Here is a 20,700-nt window from a genome sequence, read left to right as displayed (position 1 = left end):
TAAAACGAGTTAAGTAACGGTCACACTTTATTTAGTATTTCTTGAGGGAATAAATATTTTCTACGACTAACCTGTTTCGAGTTTACTACGACTAAGTACAAACTGCACCTTTACACAAGGAAGTTTTAAAATGCATGCTCTTGAAAAATTATTTGAGAATAGGGAAATAACGCTTAACAACTTAATAGGTACACCACGAATACACTCGTTAATATAATAAACTAACATTTTTTATCTAAAACGTGCAATTACATATTAACTTATCTTGATAGTTTAAAACAAAACAGATATTTCAAAGCTATTATAGTGATATTTGTATTCTGCATAGTCTACTCTATACATAAAGGGAACTTGTGCAATAAAAAATACTACAAATTCTTCAAATATCTTACAACATATTTTAATTAATAAATTGAGTTTGACATTTCAAATTATTTATTCCATTTTCGCATTATTCTGGTGCTAAGTATTTGTACTTTAGGATACTCTTCTTAATTTATGAGCACTTGGTATTACAGGCCGCAATGGTGACATAACAGAGAGTGGGGCGGATAGCATGGCTGATCTCTGGGCCTCCTATCACAGCGCACTGGGCCTTGGAAGCAAGCCTCCAAAAACTCCTACGCCGATGGCCACTGGACACTCGGTGAGTTTTAAGGTTGAGCGCCGTTTCATATATTTTCTTACTGTAGGTTATTACTAAAAATTAATGAAGTAGACATAAATTATTTAGTATCTAATAGTATGCTAACGGATAGTCGTGATTACGTCCGCCTAAAATTCTGTAATTTACCGGATTGCTTATATAACGAGATAAAATTAGCCGATACGATTCTCCAGTTTTAATGATTGATTCTATCTTTGAGAACCACATGGAAATCCGTTCTGCAGGTTCGGAGTGGTAAGCGCGAGCGAAAACAATAAAAAAAATATTTTTGTGTTCTGCCTCTTGTTTTTCGGATTACTAGTCTCTTAATAAATTGATAACTTAAATATTAGTAACATTTACCTAATAATACATAGCTACCTAATTATATCAGCATTTAAATCAATAAAAGCTTGCACCATTAAATTCCTAATAGGTAGGTGGTATTCTGTTGATTGTAATTATCACAAACCTCTATATTTTATAATACAACTAAAATTCGAATTGACTTTTTTAACATCCATAGAGTCCCATCCACGTTGGATCAGCTACTCCAGTAGAGCCGGCGTCGACACACGACGAGACCTCGTCGTCGGATCGGACGAAGGACGACGACGACGGCGGCGCATCCGACGATGATAGCGACGACCGAGTGGATCCTCAACATCACGATCCTGAACGGCTGAAAGCTTTCAATGTAAGTGTTATGAGCAAGTTTAAACTCTATCTAACTTTAACTTTCAAAAAAAAAAGGTCGACGTCGTGTAGAAACCGAAAGGAGTGTGGATTTTATCCTACTCCTAACAAACGAGTTAGCCCGCTTCCATCTTAGATTGCACAGGGCTAACTTGTAGAGATTAAAAAAAAAAGGAAATAACTACTTTTAATAGAAGACTTGTGACAAAGCTTATCCGAAGAAGTATTAGCTCCATGCTTTTGCCTTTAAACAACCATTGCTGTGTTGCCTACTAAAGGCTCTGCCGTGTAATTGCAGGCACATGAAGCTTAACTCCTACGCATCTAGTTAGTGGATACAGGGCAGTTCTCGTAGGAACTTTTAGCATGCGCTGAGAAGTATTGCTTTATTTATAGTCGGTGATGTGATGGTTTCCACTTACTGGGTGAGCTTTGGCTTAGTCCACCAATTATGTAGGTAATTACTTTTTGGATTCTATTATGTTAGCTCTTCACTGCGATCTCACCTAATGTGTAGTGACGATGCAATCTAAGATTGAAACCTTCCTATTTGGAAGAGGTATTTGTTTATTCTACCCATACCTCTGACGCTTTCTACGCGGCATCTTGCCGGAACGCTAAATCGCTTGGCTGTTCGTATTTGCTGGTAGGGTACTAGCCACGACCAATACCTACCACCAAACATAACACAATAACTTTTTAAATTATTTAAACATCACTCTTTCTTTACTCACTACTTTTTTCACAGATGTTCGTCCGTCTTTTCGTCGACGAGAACTTGGACAGGATAGTTCCCATTTCAAAGCAACCGAAAGAGAAAATCCAGGCTATTATCGACTCCTGCACTAGACAATTCCCGGAGTTTGCTGAGCGCGCACGCAAGAGGATCAGAACTTATCTGAAGAGTTGCAGGCGGAATAAGAAAGTGCGAGGGGAAACGGGTCCCAGCAGTGGGAATGGAGGGAACACGCCCTCTGGCAATGCCTGGGATACCGCGGTGAGGGTCCGATCTTCAATTGAGTTCCTATACCTTTTAATGTTAAATAAATCTTTGCACCTGTCTCGTTAGTCCAGTGATTACTGGTTAATATGCTGAGCATTATGAGGTCCTGGTATCAAATCTGAATTAAGCTATGAAATATCAGCAGTTAGGAGTTAGAGAATTTGTGGTTATCTTAGAGCCTTGGAGAACAGGTTTAACGGTTGGTCCCGGTCATTATCATTGATATTGATAGCGATCGTCATAGACACAAATATTATCAACTTACGACCGCCAACTCACCTTAGATACCCAATCTCAAAACCAAATCACCTAATCACCTGCATTGGGTCATTAGGCTGGTGCTGATGAAATACCATATATGTACATGAGTATTAAGGAAATTTTGCATTAAACATTCATCATCATCGTCATTAGTCGTTGGATGTGCACCGCCTTCAGGCATATGTCTTGGTAGACATATATGCCTCATGAAAGGATCTCCAGAATATGCTTGAGCATAAAATAAATTTCGTGTCAATATTGTCATCATTCGATGGATGAGCACTGCTAGACAAATGCACCTTGAAGACTTCCAAAATTAAGCTTGAGCTCGAAAAAATTGCTTCAAACGTTTATCATTATCATCGTCCACGGCTAGATTTAGGCCTATTGCGACCTCCAAACACCACTTGAGCCAGCTGCATCCATCAATTATAACATGAATCGACTGAAAGTAATACCACAACCAATGGTCCCCAGGTCCGCCCGACGCCCGCGCACCTCACGTCCGTGCAAGCGGAGCACATCCTGGCGCAGGCGTGCGAGAACGAGAGCCTGAACGCCAAGCGCATGCGTCTCGGACTTGACCCTGTAAGCCAGCCCATGCCCACTGTGCCCACGCCCATGGTCAGTTTTATGTTCCTTGATACGTCAATAACAAGCTATTGGGAACATTCAGATTATGAAATTTATCAGTTCTGGGCCTCTAGCTGTAGTTTGTAGCCAAGTTACATATCAACAATTCTCTTTCTACAAACGCAAACATTGACAAGTTGATCACGTGACCTATCAATAATGAATTACGAATGTCAATCCCATACATATTATCTTAGTTTTCGAAGCGTTAACGTAGAAAACGAATTGATGTGTAAGCTTGGCTACATATCTACCCTGGGCCTCTAGCTATATTACGTATCAATTATATTTCTAACGCTAACGCTTCGAAATCAAAGAAATGCAAGGGTTTGTCATTCGTTATCGATAAGTCACGTGATCAACCCATCAATGGTATAAGTCATTTCCATACATACTAAAGTGGCACGTTGATTCTCTTTCTAGAAACGCTATCGCTTACAAAACTAAAAAATGTATGGAAATGACATATCTAATCGATAATTTGATCACGTGACATATCGATAGCAAATGTCATTCCCATATATTTTTTTTAATTTTTGAAGCGTTTTCGATTGTAGAAATAGAATCGACGAGCCACATGGCTACAAGCCCTGAGCCAATTTAGAAATTATAAAATCCTAAACTGTTCCAAGCCGGGAATCGAACCCATGACATCCATGTTTAGAATCACAGCACTATCAACTGCGTCAGAAAGGTCATCTTTTTTAGGTTTCAGTTTCCAAAGCGTTAACGTTTATAGAAAGAGGATCGATATGTAACATGGCTAGAAGCCCGTTGCACCAAAGTGAAAAAGTTTTAACAATTGAGTTTATATAGAGAGTTAGATTATTTTTGGTCGAGATTGAAATACCTACCCTACCCTCAAATAGAAAATAATTTTCAATAGTTAAATTCAATAGTTAATTTCAAGTGGAATGTTATGATATCATATTAAATGGCACCGCTATAAAAAATAAAATATACTTTCGAAATTAGTTTGTGAGACTCTTCATAATAATAGTTGTTGTCTGTAATTTAATGGGAGGGGAGATCTGCTTTTAAATATGAATATTTACATGATATTTAATAATGTATAAATGTGTACATACGGCTTTTCATACGTTTTCCAGGTAGATTAAGTCAGACTTCAGGCAACAGTTAAGTTTTTTTACATATAGACTTGAAAGAGAATTTTGCACCTAAAACAAAATAATTCCCCACCAACGAAGATGCGGGCGTCTGTCAAAATTTTCAGTTCTACGCCAACACCATTAATAGAGGGTCAAAACTTCAAAGGATAAGCTTCTTACTAAAAATGAAATTATGCTATGAGGCCCTCGTAAATTACTTATTAAAAATTAAAGTATGAAACCAACACAGCAACACCAAATGCAACTTCTCCAACAGGCCATAGACACGACCGCGACATCTGCAGTGGCCTCGTCATTCCTGAGCCTCTACAGTGGGGCCATGAGCAGCGCGTGCACTTCAGTCAGCAGCTCGGCGGCCACGAGCCTCGCGCACAGCAAGGCGGCGGCGGACACCACGCGCCCGCCTTCCAGCCCCGCGCTGGACAACCCGTTGCTCAACAACAACAGCCTGAAGCTCGATAACGCCAATGGGAACACTGGCAGCAAGACCGCGAGGTGAGTGAGTGGTCTCCACTGGATAATTAGGTACCTACCCGAAAATTTTGGGCAGCAATTTGAAGTTGGAAAGTTGCTGGTGCTTCACTCCCGTGTCTCGGAAAGCCCAGGATCAGCCGTTAGACCTGTTATCTGAGACACTACTATTGGATAATTACCTAAATCAAGAGAAATTTAGAGTTGGAGAAATCGCTGGTGTTACACTCCCGTGTCTCGGAGAGTCCATGTCGTTAGTCTCGGTCGTTTTATTTAACATCTCGGCCTGTCATCTAGCCATGTGCCACGTCGATTCTCGAAACTTCGAGTGTTGAAAGTTTAAAAATAGATGGGAATGACGTTTGCTATCGACAGGTCATGTAATCAAGTTGTCGATCAGATCTGTCATTCCCATACATTTTGTAAGTTTTCGAAGCGTTAGCGTTTGTAGAAAGAGAATCAAACATGACCTCCATAAGTCTACTAACCCGCTCCGAATTTCCTCTTCTGTTAAGAGAGAGACATGTTCCTACAGAGGGCCCTGAATAAAAGGCTGATGATAACATGAGGAACTTTTAAATAGCTTGCCTTCAAGCCGCCTGCATACAGCGATTCTCCGTGAGCAGATTGGCTTTGATGTCGTTTGTTCACCTCGTTAGGTCAATGCAGCGCTTCGATAAATTTGCGATTCCAATGGCGTACTGTTTTGTTCGAACTCTATGGGATATGGTATTTTCACGGACTGATTTAATAAAATCACTCAATCTATTTGTTCCAGCCCAGCGTCTTCCCCTGCCCCGCTGTTCAGACCATCGTTCCCTAATACATTTGGGAATCCTCCAACTTTTGGAAGACAAAGGTAAATAAATAACAATTATAAAAAACAAAAGATAACATGTGAAGTAAATATAATCCTTAAATTTTGCACTTTGTATATCAGTTCTGATATATTTATTCAGTGCTATTTTTTAAATATTTTAGTGAATGATTTATTTTATTTTTCAGCTCAAATACAAACCCGACTTCAGCTTTATCAAGCAATGCACTTTTGTCAACTCTGACCGCTATTCCTCCTACAGGTAATATACTTTCTATATTACTGATTTCTATTGGTTACTCATTTTGATATACTGCATAGATACTTAATTTATTGAAACTTTGTATGTTAACTTTTTGTCTGTTAACTTTCAGGTGTTGGAGTGAACGCGGCAATGGCTGCATACCAAAGCGCATTATTGTCTGCAATGGCTGCTCATACGCACACATTTCCAAATCTGACAGGTACTTTCTTTGATTAATGAATGATTCGTGATTCCCTCAGTCTGTGGAGACGGAGTGAACGATTCCGATAAAAGACGACCTTCTCCGAGCTGGTTATGGGATGAGAAGATTTTTATATCAAATTAAACATGTTAATAATAATAAAAATCAATCGTCATAAATAATCGTTTTAGACCACAAGGTCTCGCCTGAAAATCAGCTCTACTGTTACTGTGGCTTCGTGTTGAGGCAGTTGTCTGTTCTTTTACAAATTTTGCTATTATTTCAATTGGAAATTATATTTTTTTTTATAAATTGTATACAAACAGATTTTAATTCGTTCATTCATGGGTTACCTTTATGTACCTAATCTTGTAATTTGATATGATCAGTTGATAAATGAGGCTAATTATACTTTTCTTCAGCCCCAACAGATTTATCGCTCAAAACATCAGTGTCCACTCCACTGCACGCGACATCTACGTCATCGTCTCTATCAGGCTCGGGGTCCCAGAAGTCACTTCTCTCTCACAAGTTGTCAGGAGCAGAAGTCGGCGCTGTTCGGCAGCTCATCACCGGGTACCGTGAGTCGGCCGCCTTCCTTCTACGATCCGCAGACGAATTAGAAGCGTTACTTCTAAACCAACCCTAGGACACACCTAAACCCTTCCCAGATTTCTTCGGATTTAAGTTCGGATACTTCTGAATGGACAATTACGTGCAATTTTAGAAATTTGTGGTAAAATTATTATATTTTAATGGTGTCGAATATTTGGCGATCTTGGTGTCACAAGTTGGTGTCCTAAATTTAAAATTTTATTAACTGTTGTTTGTGGTATCAATGTAGTAATCTACTCGTATCTTGCGTTGAATTGCCAGTGTTCAATGGATCGTCAGAGTTGTTGACATACTGTATTCAAATTGACAAAAACAAGAAAATATTCAAGAACTTTGGTCAAAGATTTATGTAAATATTTTTTTGTAATTCAACGCTAGATCGTAAGTTGATGGTAGATTAGCGTTCATTTTTAGGACGCGTGAGTAAATTTGTGGATTCCCATAGAAATAATCTGAAGTATGGAATCGCAATACAAGTACCTTGAGTATTTGTTGTGTTTGTATATTTTTGCTAGATCGCATTCTCAAGATCTTCCCTGACGCATTTGGTTTTGGGGTACACCATCGGCTTTACTTGGAAGTATAATATTTCTGATGGTGTAATGATGTTTATTGATTTTGAAAAGCAGTAGAATTCTTACCTGCTTTAAATCTAGAACTGTATATTTTTGTTTACGGTTCTTTAATTATTTTCCCAATTTTTTAAAATAAGTTATTTATCATTTTGTGTTTCAAATGGTAGCAAAATCTTTGGATATAAAATGTTCCACCTCAATTTTTATGTTTTAGTATGGCCTAACTGTAAATAGTGGCAAATGCTATCTCGTACGTTTAATTATGAAGAACCGATTAAAAACGCTTCACTGAAAGATACACTGTTATCTGACAGCCATATTTATATGACGTCACCAAATTATCTGATTGGTGCAGCAAAATATTGTTCCACCAATCAGATTATTAGGACTTATATAGACTGTTTTATAGTTTCTGTGAATGTAAAACATGTTAGTTTTACATATTTATTTATTCACTAAAACCGATTATTATTCCGATATATCATAGTCAAATAATAATGAGTAAATTTTTGGGGCGATGATATAAAACTAGTAATTATTATTTAGTTGGTTTTTAAAACTAAATGTATATTGCTTAAAACCCGGGTTAATTTGGAGTCAACCTTAGTGCATTTTGCAACCTTTGGCTTCGTAAACAAATTGACTTAAGACCCAAAAAATATTTTTTACATTTTAGTATTTTTTTTACAAAATAACGAATAAAAACCTCGTCCTATTCGCGACCTGATTTAGGTCCAAAAATATAAATTAATCCTACGGATATTTAATTTACTGTCCAAATAACCATTCGAGTGCTTAACAAGCATTATGATAAGATCTTGTTAATTATATCTAATTTAATATATAAGAAAATCATTCTTTGTCATTCATTAGGACTTTCCATTAAGGTTAACGAGTTTCGACAAAAGTATGTATTCGGCGTTCGTACAAAGCTGCCATATTGTAAAAAGTGTTGCCATTCTAAACTCGTCGAAGAGTACAAAATTATTTTGTGTATAATTAGATATAAGAAAAAAATCAGGGAGTTTTTAGTGTAAGGTCAAAAATTTTCTTGCCTGGTGCGATATATTAGTAATTAAAATTTAGCGGCAGCTGACTATATATTTAAATTATAATTTTGGTGATCGAAATACATTATTTGTCTTTGTAAGTTTTAGCATAACAGAGTCTAAAATTAGATTTTAAAATGGCATTCTAGATTTAAGAAGCACGAATTTATTTGTTGTTTTGTATCATACTGATAGTTCTGTAGTTGTATTTACAAACGATTAATATATTTCTAATATATATCAATATTAATTCAAATATATATTACGGTATCGTGATTGGCTCCATCCAAATTTGTAATTTTGGTAGCTTTTTTCTTAATAATAGCAACATTGGTAATTATTTTTAGAAGCTTTTTTTGTGTATATTTTGAAAATAGAAGGTCATTTTTTCTTTTTATAATTTATGTGACGGTGTTGCTATATTATATAGATTTTCATATTTTTCGCTTTGCTCAGTACAATAAACATCCGACTTTTTGTATTTACTTGTTACCATAGATTTTATGGCCAGGTATAGTTAGTGTTAATATTAGGTAATGCTTACAGTGTACAAATTAAGGTTCAATTTATTGAAAATAAACTGCATTATTATTGATTGACACTTCTTGGTATAAAGTTTCTATGTTGGGCCTAAATTTATTTTGTAATTTTCGAGATACCTCGTAATGTTGTTTATATTCCGTTGTTAGTACTTAACGTAAGTTTGTCTTTTTATAATATTATGTTACTCTAAAATTAACACAGTTTCGGCCAGTTTACTATAATTCATGCAATAGTGTAATAGACAATAGTTTTCGTTAAGAAATAAGTTAACACATACATAAAATAGACGATAATTCAAATAACCGCTTATTTCTTTGCCACTCAACGACTGCGAATTTTTGACTAATCAAACGTGAAATCATTTCAGTTAACAAATCTTTTATCTGTATGTTCTTAAAGAATAATATTTGAAATGGCAGAGAACCAATGTTATGTATTTACGACAAAAATTAAAGACACTTATTTTGAAGTACAAAACATGCAAATTCAAAAAAAATATTCGCTGTAGACAACGAATATTAATAATTATTAGAACAGGTGAGAATTCGAATAAGTCAATACAAAACTTTTGGATTTATATTATGACCAACATAAACAAAGATTTTAATAAGCCCTTTGATTATGTTGCTGTAATAAAAAAAAAACAAAAGTGTTTAGCTACTCCAATCTCTCGTTTAGTAATCTCCAAATCCATACATGTGTTTAGATTTGTTGAAATATGTGTCTCACTAAATGGATGCACATACCAGTGTGAATCCATCTCCGTGTTATTTAGCATAAATTGTATACATCAAGGTATAGTAATATTAGTCAAAAATTCTGCAGTCCTACACAGAATGTACAATAGTTTTTCCACTTTGCCAATTTTTCTCAATAGTATAAAAGCTTGTGCCAGTTTTTAAAAAATTGTAAATTCACTTTTGAATACGAAAAATTGCCAAAGAATCGAATTGATTATTCTAATTCTTTATTATTATGTATTTTTTTATATTCAAATGTGTTAATAGTAAGGTTTTTGTTTTTTAGTGCGCATGGCAGTTGTCTTAATGGAACTTTTTTCGAATCAAAATGTATGCTGACGGTGACGATTTAAATGTTCACTGGGCGTTTATACATGTACGTAATACGGTATTAAATAGTGAAAGGCATTGTTTTCCGAGAAAAATAAAAGAAATATGAATTACCTAGTTAATAACGATGTCACATAATATATTCAGAAAATCATGTTAGTAAATGTTAACAAGCAATATTAACACTATTGTGTTGCTTGTTTTTTTTTTAATTTATGCCATGTTTTGATAAAACCGGTTAATTTCTTATTTAGTGACAATTCCTGATTGCTTAAAGAAAATAATCCTTAGTGTACGCAAGTGTTCGAATATAAAACGGAGAATATAAAATGTTTTAACTAGAGAGGCCATGCGCGCTAAATCCAGATGAGGTTTTTGGATTACTTTTCAGATCATTCCAATATTTTTCTAAAACTTACGTCATTCGGTGCATTAGAAAGAAGACAGTAGTTCTTGTAATGGAGATTTGTAAAAAGTATGTTTAGAGTATTATAAAAAAAGTTGATTAGAAATATGAGAAAGTTGATGTTGGGATAACGAAAAATAACGAAAATCGTGGTAAAAAGTTGAAATGAATTTGTTAGACATTAAAATATATTATTATTAGAGATGTATAAATGGTTTACGATTATTATTAATTTTGAGAGTAATACAGAAATGAAGTAAACAAATGGCGATTGTTACTATAAACGATATGAGAATTTAGTTATAATTTTTGCAATTTCAAAATGTGAGTTTTACAATTTTGAAAAAGAAAATATTAAATATGCTCATATACAATAAGTATTTGTTTTAATTCTGCTTAAATTCGACAGTTTTTCTTATTTAAGAACCATTACAAGGTTACCTGCCACTCAATTTTCAAGTAGGTTGCTTGATTAATTTTAAAAAAAATTGGATGTAGTTGTAGGTAGGTGACGATGTGAAACTTTAACCTTCGTTTAGATTTTCCAGACTTTTGAGATTAAATCTTCTAAAGTTCTATTTTTAAAGGTTACACCGTATATATAGAAACATAACATTGGTCGTCCACGTTCAATTATTATTATCTACGTCGTAGCACTTTCGTAGAAGTGACTAGAAGCACTATTATTATAGTTATTTATTATTTTTTTGGATATAATCGTTATATAATGCCGAGTATTTAGCCCAAATATATTAGCTCTTCTTATTCTAGTATTTAACCTAAATATTTTAGTTCTTAAAGTGCCACTAAACGAATTTGGCGATCATTTTGCAAATCTGTAATTGGAATTATTCATTTTTCTAAAAATGTCATCCGCATCGAATCAAAGTTCTTAAGGGCAAAGTCTGATATTTAAAAATCCTAAGGTAATAAAAAAATGTTTAATTAATAACTAATGCCTACTTATAACAATACTAATCAGCTAAAATACGTTAGTAGTAGCGTCAGTTGAGGTAGTAACCTCGTTTCCAAGCACGAACCGGTCACCGTATGGGTAGAACCTCTTATCAGACATCAGGTAGCTGGTAGCGTTGGTGATGAAGTCCAGATTTGACCGCGACGCTAGGTACGAGAACATGGCTGGATAGCGTTCTGTGCCACATCTGGAACATAATACGTAAGAAGGTTTTTTTTTCAATGACATTTTAGCCTTTGACTGCGATCTCACCTGATAATAAGTGACGATGCATTCTAAGTTAGAAGCGGGTTTCCAAAGAGGTACAGGTTTATTCTCCTCATACCTCTGACGGCTTCTACTTCCCAGTAGGGTGGTAACTACCTATCGATGCCTCCTAAATAAAGAAATTATAAAACCCAAAAACCAATCCGAGATGGGAATCGAGCCCAGCTGGCATATTCACTAATTTGATATTTATTAACAACCTATTAGAATAAACATCAAATCAACTTAGAAATGTCATCTGCCTGATGTATGATATCCACGAACGGTGGTCAGTAAGCCCCGAATGAAAATTTATTAAAAAAAAAATCTTAATTTCGTATATGTCAACTAATATAATCAAAATTAGTGAATTAGTCTGCAGGATGGGGATCTTATATAAATACAGTTGATAATCGTGGGTACTTACAACTTCCGAATACCCCACGACGCAAGTCCCCATACTATTCCGTCGCTAACAGCTGGTGCGCCTGTGTCACGCTGGAAAACAATGATAGTTAGCAAAAACAAAATTTCTTCCTAGCTTATGTTAGGTAAATTCTAACATTAAACATATCTGTCCTGTAATACGTAGGTAGGTATACCTATTATAATAAACTAGCCGACAGCCGGCGCCCAGCGGTTTCAGCCGCGTAGTTCCTGTTCCCGTGAGAATACGGGATAAAATATAGCTTAGGACACTCACAAATAACGTGGCTTTCTATTGGTAAAAGAATTTTCAAAATCGGTTTAGTAGATTCAGAGATAGCCCAATACAATACCACAAACTTTAAAATATCGCTAAGTCTTTTGTCCCTATGCAATGAAAGACAGAGCAATACCTATTTTCGACTGATATTGGTTGATATCTGTCTTTCTTTCGTCTCGAGATATCTATGTCTTGGTGCATATCTTACTCGTAGACCCACTGGAAACTTCTAAAGAAGTAATAAAAGTAAATACCTACACATGAAAAAGAAATTTAACACGTTCGCTGCGGAACTGATTTTTCTGTACTTTCCTCGGGTGCGTTACGAGATTAATGACCTCATACTAAAATGTGTGATACGAGGTCCATCGACCTCGTAACTCTTGAAGGAGCTAGACTTACGAGGTCAATTGAACTCATACCGCAGCGAATGTGTTAAAACTGACAATACTCACAGTGCACGGAGCACGTCTCCCGGTCTGCGCGACACAGATGAAGTTGCGCGACACGGCCACACCGAAGCGCATCGTGACGTTGTTGCACTTATCGTGGTCCAGCAACATCGCGTGGTACACTTGCAACGTCACGCCCGATGATTGGACTATACCATCGCGCTAAACAAAGGCAATCAAAGAAAACATATATGTCGGAGGAGCAGACTAAATTGTACTTCTGATAACGGAGAAACCGTAGCCTCAGAGCAGGTTCTAAGCTCTCAGGGAAGCCTTAACCCTAGAGAGTGCGTCCCCAAGGTGGCGGATAGGGGAATGCCCGCTGGCAAGAAAGCTGAAGGGTAGGAGATGTAAAATATCTCCCGTGGACCAAAAAGGCCGGTGAGAAAACTCCGTTAACAAACCCAACCTCGGAGCTCCGTCGACATATTCGACGAAAGAGGTCCTAGGTTGTGATGGGCGCTCAGGTCGGAGCGTTCATTAGAGCGGCGGCGGAAGAGCCCGCAAGGGCCAACGGCAACGTTCAAGTCTTCCAGGAAGATTACGACCTTGGTGTCAGGTGGCAACCGACCGTAAAACATAAGCCAAAACAACCATACCAATCATGAGGCACAACAAAACTAAAGTAACGATGAAGGCTAGGGCGTTCCCCTTAAGCGACGAAGAACATGGAGCTGCAAAAAACCTAGGGCGTTCCCCTCAAGCGACGAAGGAGCAAAACACAGCGTAGTGACAATGTCCGAGGTTAGGGTTGCCACCTGGAATATTGGTACTATGACTGGACGCAGTGCAGAACTAAGCAGTATCCTTGATCGACGTCGCATAAACATCTGCTGTGTGCAAGAGACGAAATGGAAAGGCGCCAAATCACGACAAATAGGAATGGGGTTTAAACTAATATATAACGGGAAAGAGAATACTAAAAATGGGGTGGGAATAATACTGGATCAGTTCTTTAGCCAAAAAGTAGTTGATATTAGTAGACCAAGTGATCGTATCATCTCAGTAAAACTGGCCTTGGACAAGCAGCCATGTTTGAACATTCTCTCAGTGTATGCGCCACAAACTGGCTATCCCGAAACCGAAAAACAGGAGTTCTAGGAGGAATTGCATACTGTCTTATCCTCTATCCCAGCACAAGAGCAAAAGCTTATATGTGGTGACTTAAACGGTCACGTTGGCGCCAACAGGCGCGGGTTTGAGGAACAACACGGTGGGTTCGGTTTTGGAAACCATAACAATGAGGGAACTACAATACTAGAATTTGCAGCCGCGCATATAGTAAATACATTTTTCAAAAAGAAAGACGAACATCTCATCACTTACAAAAGTGGAAATGCACAAACCCAAATAGATTATATTTTAATAGATAAGCGTAATCTCAGGCAAATAAAGGACTGTAAGGTAATTCCTGGCGAACCTCTAACATCACAGCATAGACTATTGCTTGCAGCCATGAAACTTAGAACACCTATTAAACAAAAGAAGGCTAGAATTACCAAAATAAAATGGTACAACCTTCCCAGTGATAAAGGAAGTAAACTTATAGACAATATTAGGAGCTATTTCTGTGACAACCATTGTGACTGTGAGACACCGAATACCACCTGGTCAAAGTTTGAAAATTTTTGTGTTAGTAACGCCAAAAATCTATTAGGAATCAGTAAAGGAGCTTTAAATAACAAAAAAGATATAAAATGGTGGAACAACCAAACCAATGAAACAGTGGCTGAAAAGAAACTTCGATTCAAAATCTGGCAAAAAACATGTTCAGACAAAGACAGAGAGGACTACAAGGTGGCCAAGAAAGCTGCCAGAAGAACAGTGGCTATTGAAAGAGATAAAGCAGAGCAGGACCTTTATGCACGCCTAGAACTAGCAACTGACACTGAATTTATATATAAATTAGCAAGACAAAGGCACAATAGCTCAAAAGATTTTCAAACCACCAAGTATGTTAAAAATCGCGAAGGGGTATTGTTTACAAATGATAAGGATATATGTGATAGATGGCTTGAACACTACAATCATCTGTTAAATGATGAATTCCCGCGACAGTTAGAAACAAAGGAACCAATGACGCTAGGACCCATCAATAAAATCACATCGGCTGAGGTCAAAAATGCGATACGCAAAATGAAAACCCATAAAGCAAGTGGTCCAGATGAAATACCGACTGAAATATGGAAAACACTAAAAGCTGATGGAGAGGTATGGCTTACTAAATTATTTAATAACATCTTATCCAGTGAAGAAATGCCAGATACTTGGAGAAATAGTATTTTAGTTCCTTTCTATAAAAACAAAGGCGATGTTCGTGACTGCGGAAATTACCGGGGAATCAAATTAACATCACATACCCTTAAGATCTGGGAAAGAGTTCTCAGTGAGCGCCTCACCAGTCATATCCTCCTAACCGAAAATCAATTTGGCTTTACTGCTGGAAAGGGGACCACTGATGCTATTCATGCTGTCAGATTAGTTATGGAAAAAGCTCGCGAGAATAAGCAAAATCTATGGCTAGTGTTTATCGACCTGGAAAAGGCGTTTGATCGCGTACCCAGGGCGATAATATGGCTTTAAGAGCTCATGGTGTCCCTGAACTTTACGTAAGACTTGTTAAAGACATGTACAACAATGTCAAAACGTGCGTGAGAAGCCCAGCGGGATTGTCTAAATCGTTTGATATCACTGTATCACTGTGTCCATCAGGGCAGCGCTCTCAGCCCTCTGCTATTTAATGCAGTCATAAACTATCTGACAGCAAATATACAACGGCCAACTCCTTGGAACCTTTTATATGCTGATGATGTGGTCCTCATTTCAAATAACATCCAATAGATCCAAGAAAGTTTAGAGCAATGGAGATTGTCACTAGAAACCAATGGTTTACGCATCAGTAGAACTAAAACAGTGTATATGTCTTGCAACTTCGACCGTAATGACATCAACGCAGACATAAAGATAGAAAATACGAGCTTGCCTAGAGTGAAAACGTTTAAATATCTAGGATCTATACTTTCGGAAGACGGATCAATTGAAGCGGATATATCTCACAGAATATCAACAGGTTGGACTAAATGGCGTACGCTTACTGGAGTATTATGTGACAAAAAGATTCCCATAAGAACAAAGGGCAAAGTTTACAAGACAGCCGTCAGACCAGCACTCCTATACGGCAGCGAAGTATGGGCTCTAAAAAAAACCCATGAGCAGAAAAACAGAAATGCGTATGTTGCGATGGTCGGGAGGAGTGACACTCAAGGACAAGGTGCGCAATGAACACATAAGAGGGAGCTTCAAGGTCGCAGAAATAGCTGAAAAAGCAAAAGAGTCCAGGCTGAGATGGTACGGTCATGTGATGCGAAGACCAGATGACCATGTCGTAAAAAAGTGCCTTTCCATGGATACTAAGCAGCGGGGGAAGGGAAGACCACCAACAACGTGGTTAACGAAGGTCCGTAAGGACCTGAAAGATAAAGGCATGACAGACGATGACGCAAAGGAGCGTACAAAATGGCGCCACATGATTGGGAAAGCCGACGCCGTATAAACGGGAAAAGGCGAGGCCGAAGAAGAAGTATATAGTATAAGACAAACTTGTTAGTTTTAGGTATCTGACGGACCAAGTAGATGACCCACGTTATGGTAGGTAAATGGCAAAAATTTTAGAGCTCCTACCAATTGTCACATATGTATATATGCAGGTTTTCTCTCGATGTTTTTCCTTCACCGTTTGAGACACGTGATATTTAATTTCATAAAATGCACACAACTGAAAAGTTGGAGGTACATGCCCCGGACCGGATTCGAACCCGCAACCTCCGGAATGGCAGAGGTCATATCCACTAAGCTATCACGACTCTTAAGCCTATCAATACCTACTCTTATGTCGATTAAAATTAAACCAATTAATTACAATTTACAACAGGGATATAATTTGCAAATCTCACCCTATCCGCTCCCCAACTTGTGACCCAAACGTCTTCGAAGGCAGGCCACATGGCTCGGTTAGGTAGATCAACTGCGTGGACGAAATCTGAAAATCTGAAATGCAGTCCTTATCAAATCTAATCTATATATACGAGTATTTTAAACTGTTTTTATATTTTAACTAGTATTTTAAACCGCTTTTATATTCATCATTAGCATCGTGTCCTCAAATCAAAGTTCGGAGGTCAATATGTGTAAAGCCTTCCTTACATTGCCTTCCTAAGTTATTTTAGCTGCTTTTTTCAGCTGTGGATAGTCTAGCCCAGTCTATCTTTTATCGTCCTTTACAATATTAGTATTGGGAGTGAAAACTGGGGTATTTTCTGCAGATACCCAAAGAAGCCAATCATTCTTTGCAATATGATAGACATGAGTTATCTGTCTTATCCTGTCAATTTCAGTACTTTTGTGTTTAGTGTGAAATTTCAGGTAATTTTTAGCATTTTCTTACACACTTATCTCATAAAGGCTTGTAGTCTGTTAATTTATTTCTTTTTGAGAACCCATGTTTCACAACCTTAGGACAGAGTGGACCCGGCAAAACATTTCATAGGGCGACATTTAAAATTAATATTTAGTTTATGGCAGCATATAGTTTAAAAATTTTATGAACTGTGGTATTGGGATGGCCAATTCTGCATTTTTTTCTGCTTCTGCTTGTATTTTTATATTAGGTAAGTTTTAATTGAAATTTAATAAAAATATATATGTTTTTCTCTCTTTCTATTATCTGCCGGGCAATACGGAACCGCTACGCATTTCTTCGTACTGAGTTTTTATTTCTCTCTTTGTTTGTGGCCCGTTCTCTTTCCGCTCTCCTAATCATAATAGCTCTGAGCATCTATGAATACTTCCTCAATTCCTACTCGTCTGCTACCATACGTGCAATGAGGTTTTGCGCTTCCACCTTTCCCCTCAGCCCTCAGATCGCATGTCTCGGAGTGCCCTCCTCGCCGCAGATGTAGCAGTTTTCACTCTGTGCCTTGCCAATAGCATACAGACTAGTATTGAACAACCCGTGTCTGCTTACGCCAGTTTGTGACATCTTTTCAGGTCGGGGATAAGCTCACGTGTAAATGTCCCATTTCCTGTTTCCGTCCACTCGCTTAACCATTCAGTCAGTATGTCCTCACGTACTGCTAGAGGTGTAATCTCCTTCTTTTCCAATAAAGATTACATCAATATCGAAGTACTTAAACATGAAAAATAAATTTTGTATTTTTTTTCTAGCTCGTTAGATCATTTTTATAATAAACGCTAAAAAGCTTAATTATAATGAACGAAATATGTGTAAGTACCTATAACTAATATGATATTAGATTTGTTACCCTGTAACTACAGGACTGTAGGTGTGATGCAAGGCAGGTCTTTCGAACCAGTTACACTCAATAGATACGACGTAAGTATCTATGCAGATTTTAGAATTACAAGTAAACACATATTTAAATCAAGACTCACTTGATATTTCTATCGAGTAATAACAAAGCCACATCGTTATCTGGTAGAGTACGGATACTCCATTTAGGATGTTTAGCCACTTCTTGAATTTTGGCAACTTGACCGCCTCTATCCGTGTGTCTGCTACCGGCTCTTACTCGCATGCGACTGGCGCTTTTTGATCTAAAAATCAAGTATATCAGATATATTAAAGAAGGTGGCTATCGCAACAAGAAAAAGTTTGGTCGTACGTATTCCATCCAGATTCGAATTTATTAATGATATTAGACTGAAATAAGCTTAACAAAGAATTTTTTCAAGTCAAAACTATAGCAAGCATGTTGTACCATAGATTGCATCAACAGGCATGATTTCTATATTTAAAAGGAAGTCGGATCTAATCAATGTGTCAAATCAAGCATTGGATGTTGAAGAACTTGATTTCTAAGTGGGGTAGGTATTCATAATACATCAATGAACAGAATTTTATTTATGAAATAAAAAATTGCTTAAAAACGTTACCTACCTACCATATTTTATATATTAATAGGTAGGTAGGTAATGTACCATATTACAATTAAGCGTGTAGTAAAATACCAGTTTAAAGTAACAAAAAAAAACTACTTAAACTATACGTATCTGTAATGTAAAAGGCTTACTTCCAAACACAGTTAGCTGTAGTGATAACGAGACGTGGATTAAGTAATGCTCCCGAGCACCAGTGCTGATGGTCCTTCTGTATGGATACCATATACGGGTATTCCCGTATCATGGCGTCCCTTCCAGCAATCAAACGTCTATTAATTACTACAAAACATACAACAAAAAGATTTAGTAAACCAAAACAAAGCTGAAAAAATTTCTATAGAAAACTATTGTAGAATATCTGATAAAATTGCATTCTAAAACTCTCCTTACTATTATGTGATTAATAATATTAATTTTCTCATTTGAAAAGTCTGTTACAACATTCGTAAATTAGGATTTCGGAAGTTGCAATGAAAGTAAACTCGCTTATGTTGCTTTTTAAATCTTTATTATAATTTATTATATTACATCAATCTAATTTACCTTTCTTTTCGTTTTTCCCTATGCTTTTCTTTTCTTGTTTTGGGTTTCTGCCATAATTTTTTTTTGAAGTTAGTCCGTGTCGACCTGGTAACATTTTCGATTGGTTCTTGTGTTTCTTAGCATATTTAAGGTTACCAGACGGTCTTTTATTCCTTTTTCTAAGTATTCGTGTATTCGTTAATTTTGAGTTTCTTTCCTTTCCTTTTCTTTGTAACAGAGGAATTTTAACTTTGGATGTAACTTTTCCCTTGCCTTTTCTTAAAGCAGAGTTTCTTACATTTTTCTTGCTACCTTTACTTTTTACTAGTTTTCTATTAATTCTAGTCCGCTTAACGTTGTTGCTCCTGCGTGCTACTTTTGTATTTCCTGTATTATTAACTTCGGGAACATAGGATCTTTTCTTTCGTACTAAGAAAGGTCCATTCTCAGACAATACCTTTTTCACTCTTTTTTGGTTCGTATCTGCCTGAAAATATGAAATTTCTGGTACGTCAAATGATATATTAACGGCGTTCTGTGGGAAAAAAGTGTAATGTTTTTGCTTTTCGCTTAACTTTTTACGGTTTTGACCTTTGCCCAACCATTCAAATTTTCTGGAGTTATGCAATTGGATACTCTTCTTCAGAGGTGAATTCACTTTCTTTGGATATGTATTAATAAATATTCTTGAATCGTGCGAGCCATTTGCATAATTGTACGTTATATATGGTATAAATATAACAAGTATACCCAAGAGGGCCTTCATGGTTCCATTGAGTACTTATTGGTTAAACTTCAAGTATACGCAATAAAATATTTACGATTTTTTTATGCATTTCTCGGTTATATTCGCAGCCAAGCGATAATTTTTTCAATTTCATAGCATTTGCAATGTCAATAACAAGTATGATTTAATTAAATCAAGAAATGTTCCGTAAACCAATGATCGTTTGTTTGATGAAATAAAATTCTTTTATAATTTTTTTTTTATTAAAAATAACAATTCTCATTTAATTCTTAAAATTAAATCTTTTATTCGTTTAAAATATTTGTGGTTATTCCAAGTTTGTTAAACTAATAAACTAGCAACTGTATATTATATCATTAAAATATTACAATACTTATTACATTTCTCCTTCCTCGATTATTGGGCTATCCTAAAAATCCATCCACTAAATCCTATTAATTCGATCCAGTAGTAGTAGTACTAAATCTTTAGCTTTATATCTTTTATAATATTAATTAGCCACGGTTTTACCCGCGTAGTTTATTCCTGTGAGAATACCGGAACAAGATTAACCGGAATAACGTGGCGTTCTAGTGGCAAATAAATTCCAAAATCGGTTCAGTATATTCAACGATTACATAGAATACCACAAACTTTACCTCTTTATAATATTAGTATTGACCTAGATGAAAGACAAAAAACGAGTGGTTAACGGATCACGTCAGAAATCGGGGACCTCGTGTTTACCGGCG

General features: G+C 36.5%; 2 protein-coding genes across 9 annotated transcripts in view; one reads left to right on the top strand and one right to left on the bottom strand.

Moving 5' to 3' along the window:
- The window catches only part of LOC112045273 (nucleolar protein 4), a 180,199-nt gene extending 169,461 nt beyond the window's left edge, over positions 1-10,738 (top strand). For 5 of the 8 annotated variants that reach the window (XM_052889358.1, XM_052889364.1, XM_052889351.1 and 2 more), the window contains 9 exons: positions 519-658; positions 1,173-1,343; positions 2,091-2,339; positions 3,084-3,230; positions 4,626-4,864; positions 5,619-5,699; positions 5,846-5,919; positions 6,032-6,121; positions 6,526-10,738. In XM_052889358.1, the coding sequence (XP_052745318.1) occupies positions 519-658; positions 1,173-1,343; positions 2,091-2,339; positions 3,084-3,230; positions 4,626-4,864; positions 5,619-5,699; positions 5,846-5,919; positions 6,032-6,121; positions 6,526-6,752 (1,418 nt within the window). In that variant the 3' untranslated portion in view covers positions 6,753-10,738. The remainder of the gene's footprint in view (positions 1-518; positions 659-1,172; positions 1,344-2,090; positions 2,340-3,083; positions 3,231-4,625; positions 4,865-5,618; positions 5,700-5,845; positions 5,920-6,031; positions 6,122-6,525) is intronic. The other 3 variants (XM_052889367.1, XM_052889380.1, XM_052889370.1) reach the window with 2 other exon arrangements.
- Positions 10,739-11,262: 524 nt separating this feature from the next.
- LOC112045301 (uncharacterized) lies at positions 11,263-20,653 on the bottom strand. The gene is made up of 7 exons (XM_024081426.2): positions 19,243-20,653; positions 18,831-18,978; positions 18,193-18,354; positions 16,695-16,788; positions 12,745-12,903; positions 12,011-12,081; positions 11,263-11,524 (listed from the first exon to the last, which is right to left on the bottom strand). Exons 1-7 carry the CDS (start codon positions 19,985-19,987, stop codon positions 11,344-11,346), a joined length of 1,560 nt encoding a protein of 519 aa, XP_023937194.1. The 5' UTR covers positions 19,988-20,653; the 3' UTR covers positions 11,263-11,343.
- Between the last annotated feature and the right edge of the window lie 47 nt (positions 20,654-20,700).

The sequence above is a fragment of the Bicyclus anynana genome, chromosome 2 (assembly GCF_947172395.1).
Source record: "Bicyclus anynana chromosome 2, ilBicAnyn1.1, whole genome shotgun sequence".
Lineage (NCBI taxonomy): Eukaryota > Metazoa > Arthropoda > Insecta > Lepidoptera > Nymphalidae > Bicyclus > Bicyclus anynana.
This window is presented reverse-complemented; position numbering and strand designations above follow the sequence as displayed.

What these genes read in the sequence shown, in the direction of transcription:
- LOC112045301 (XM_024081426.2), bottom strand. Translation starts at nt 19,987, where the DNA reads ATGAAGGCCCTCTTGGGTATACTTGTTATATTTATACCATATATAACG. An exon ending in ACAGCTAACTGTGTTTGGAA is followed by an intron (nt 18,355 to 18,830) that starts GTAAGCCTTTTA and finishes CTTGATTTTTAG; the next exon opens with ATCAAAAAGCGCCAGTCGCA. An exon ending in CAAGTTGGGGAGCGGATAGG is followed by an intron (nt 12,904 to 16,694) that starts GTGAGATTTGCA and finishes GCCTTTGTTTAG; the next exon opens with CGCGATGGTATAGTCCAATC.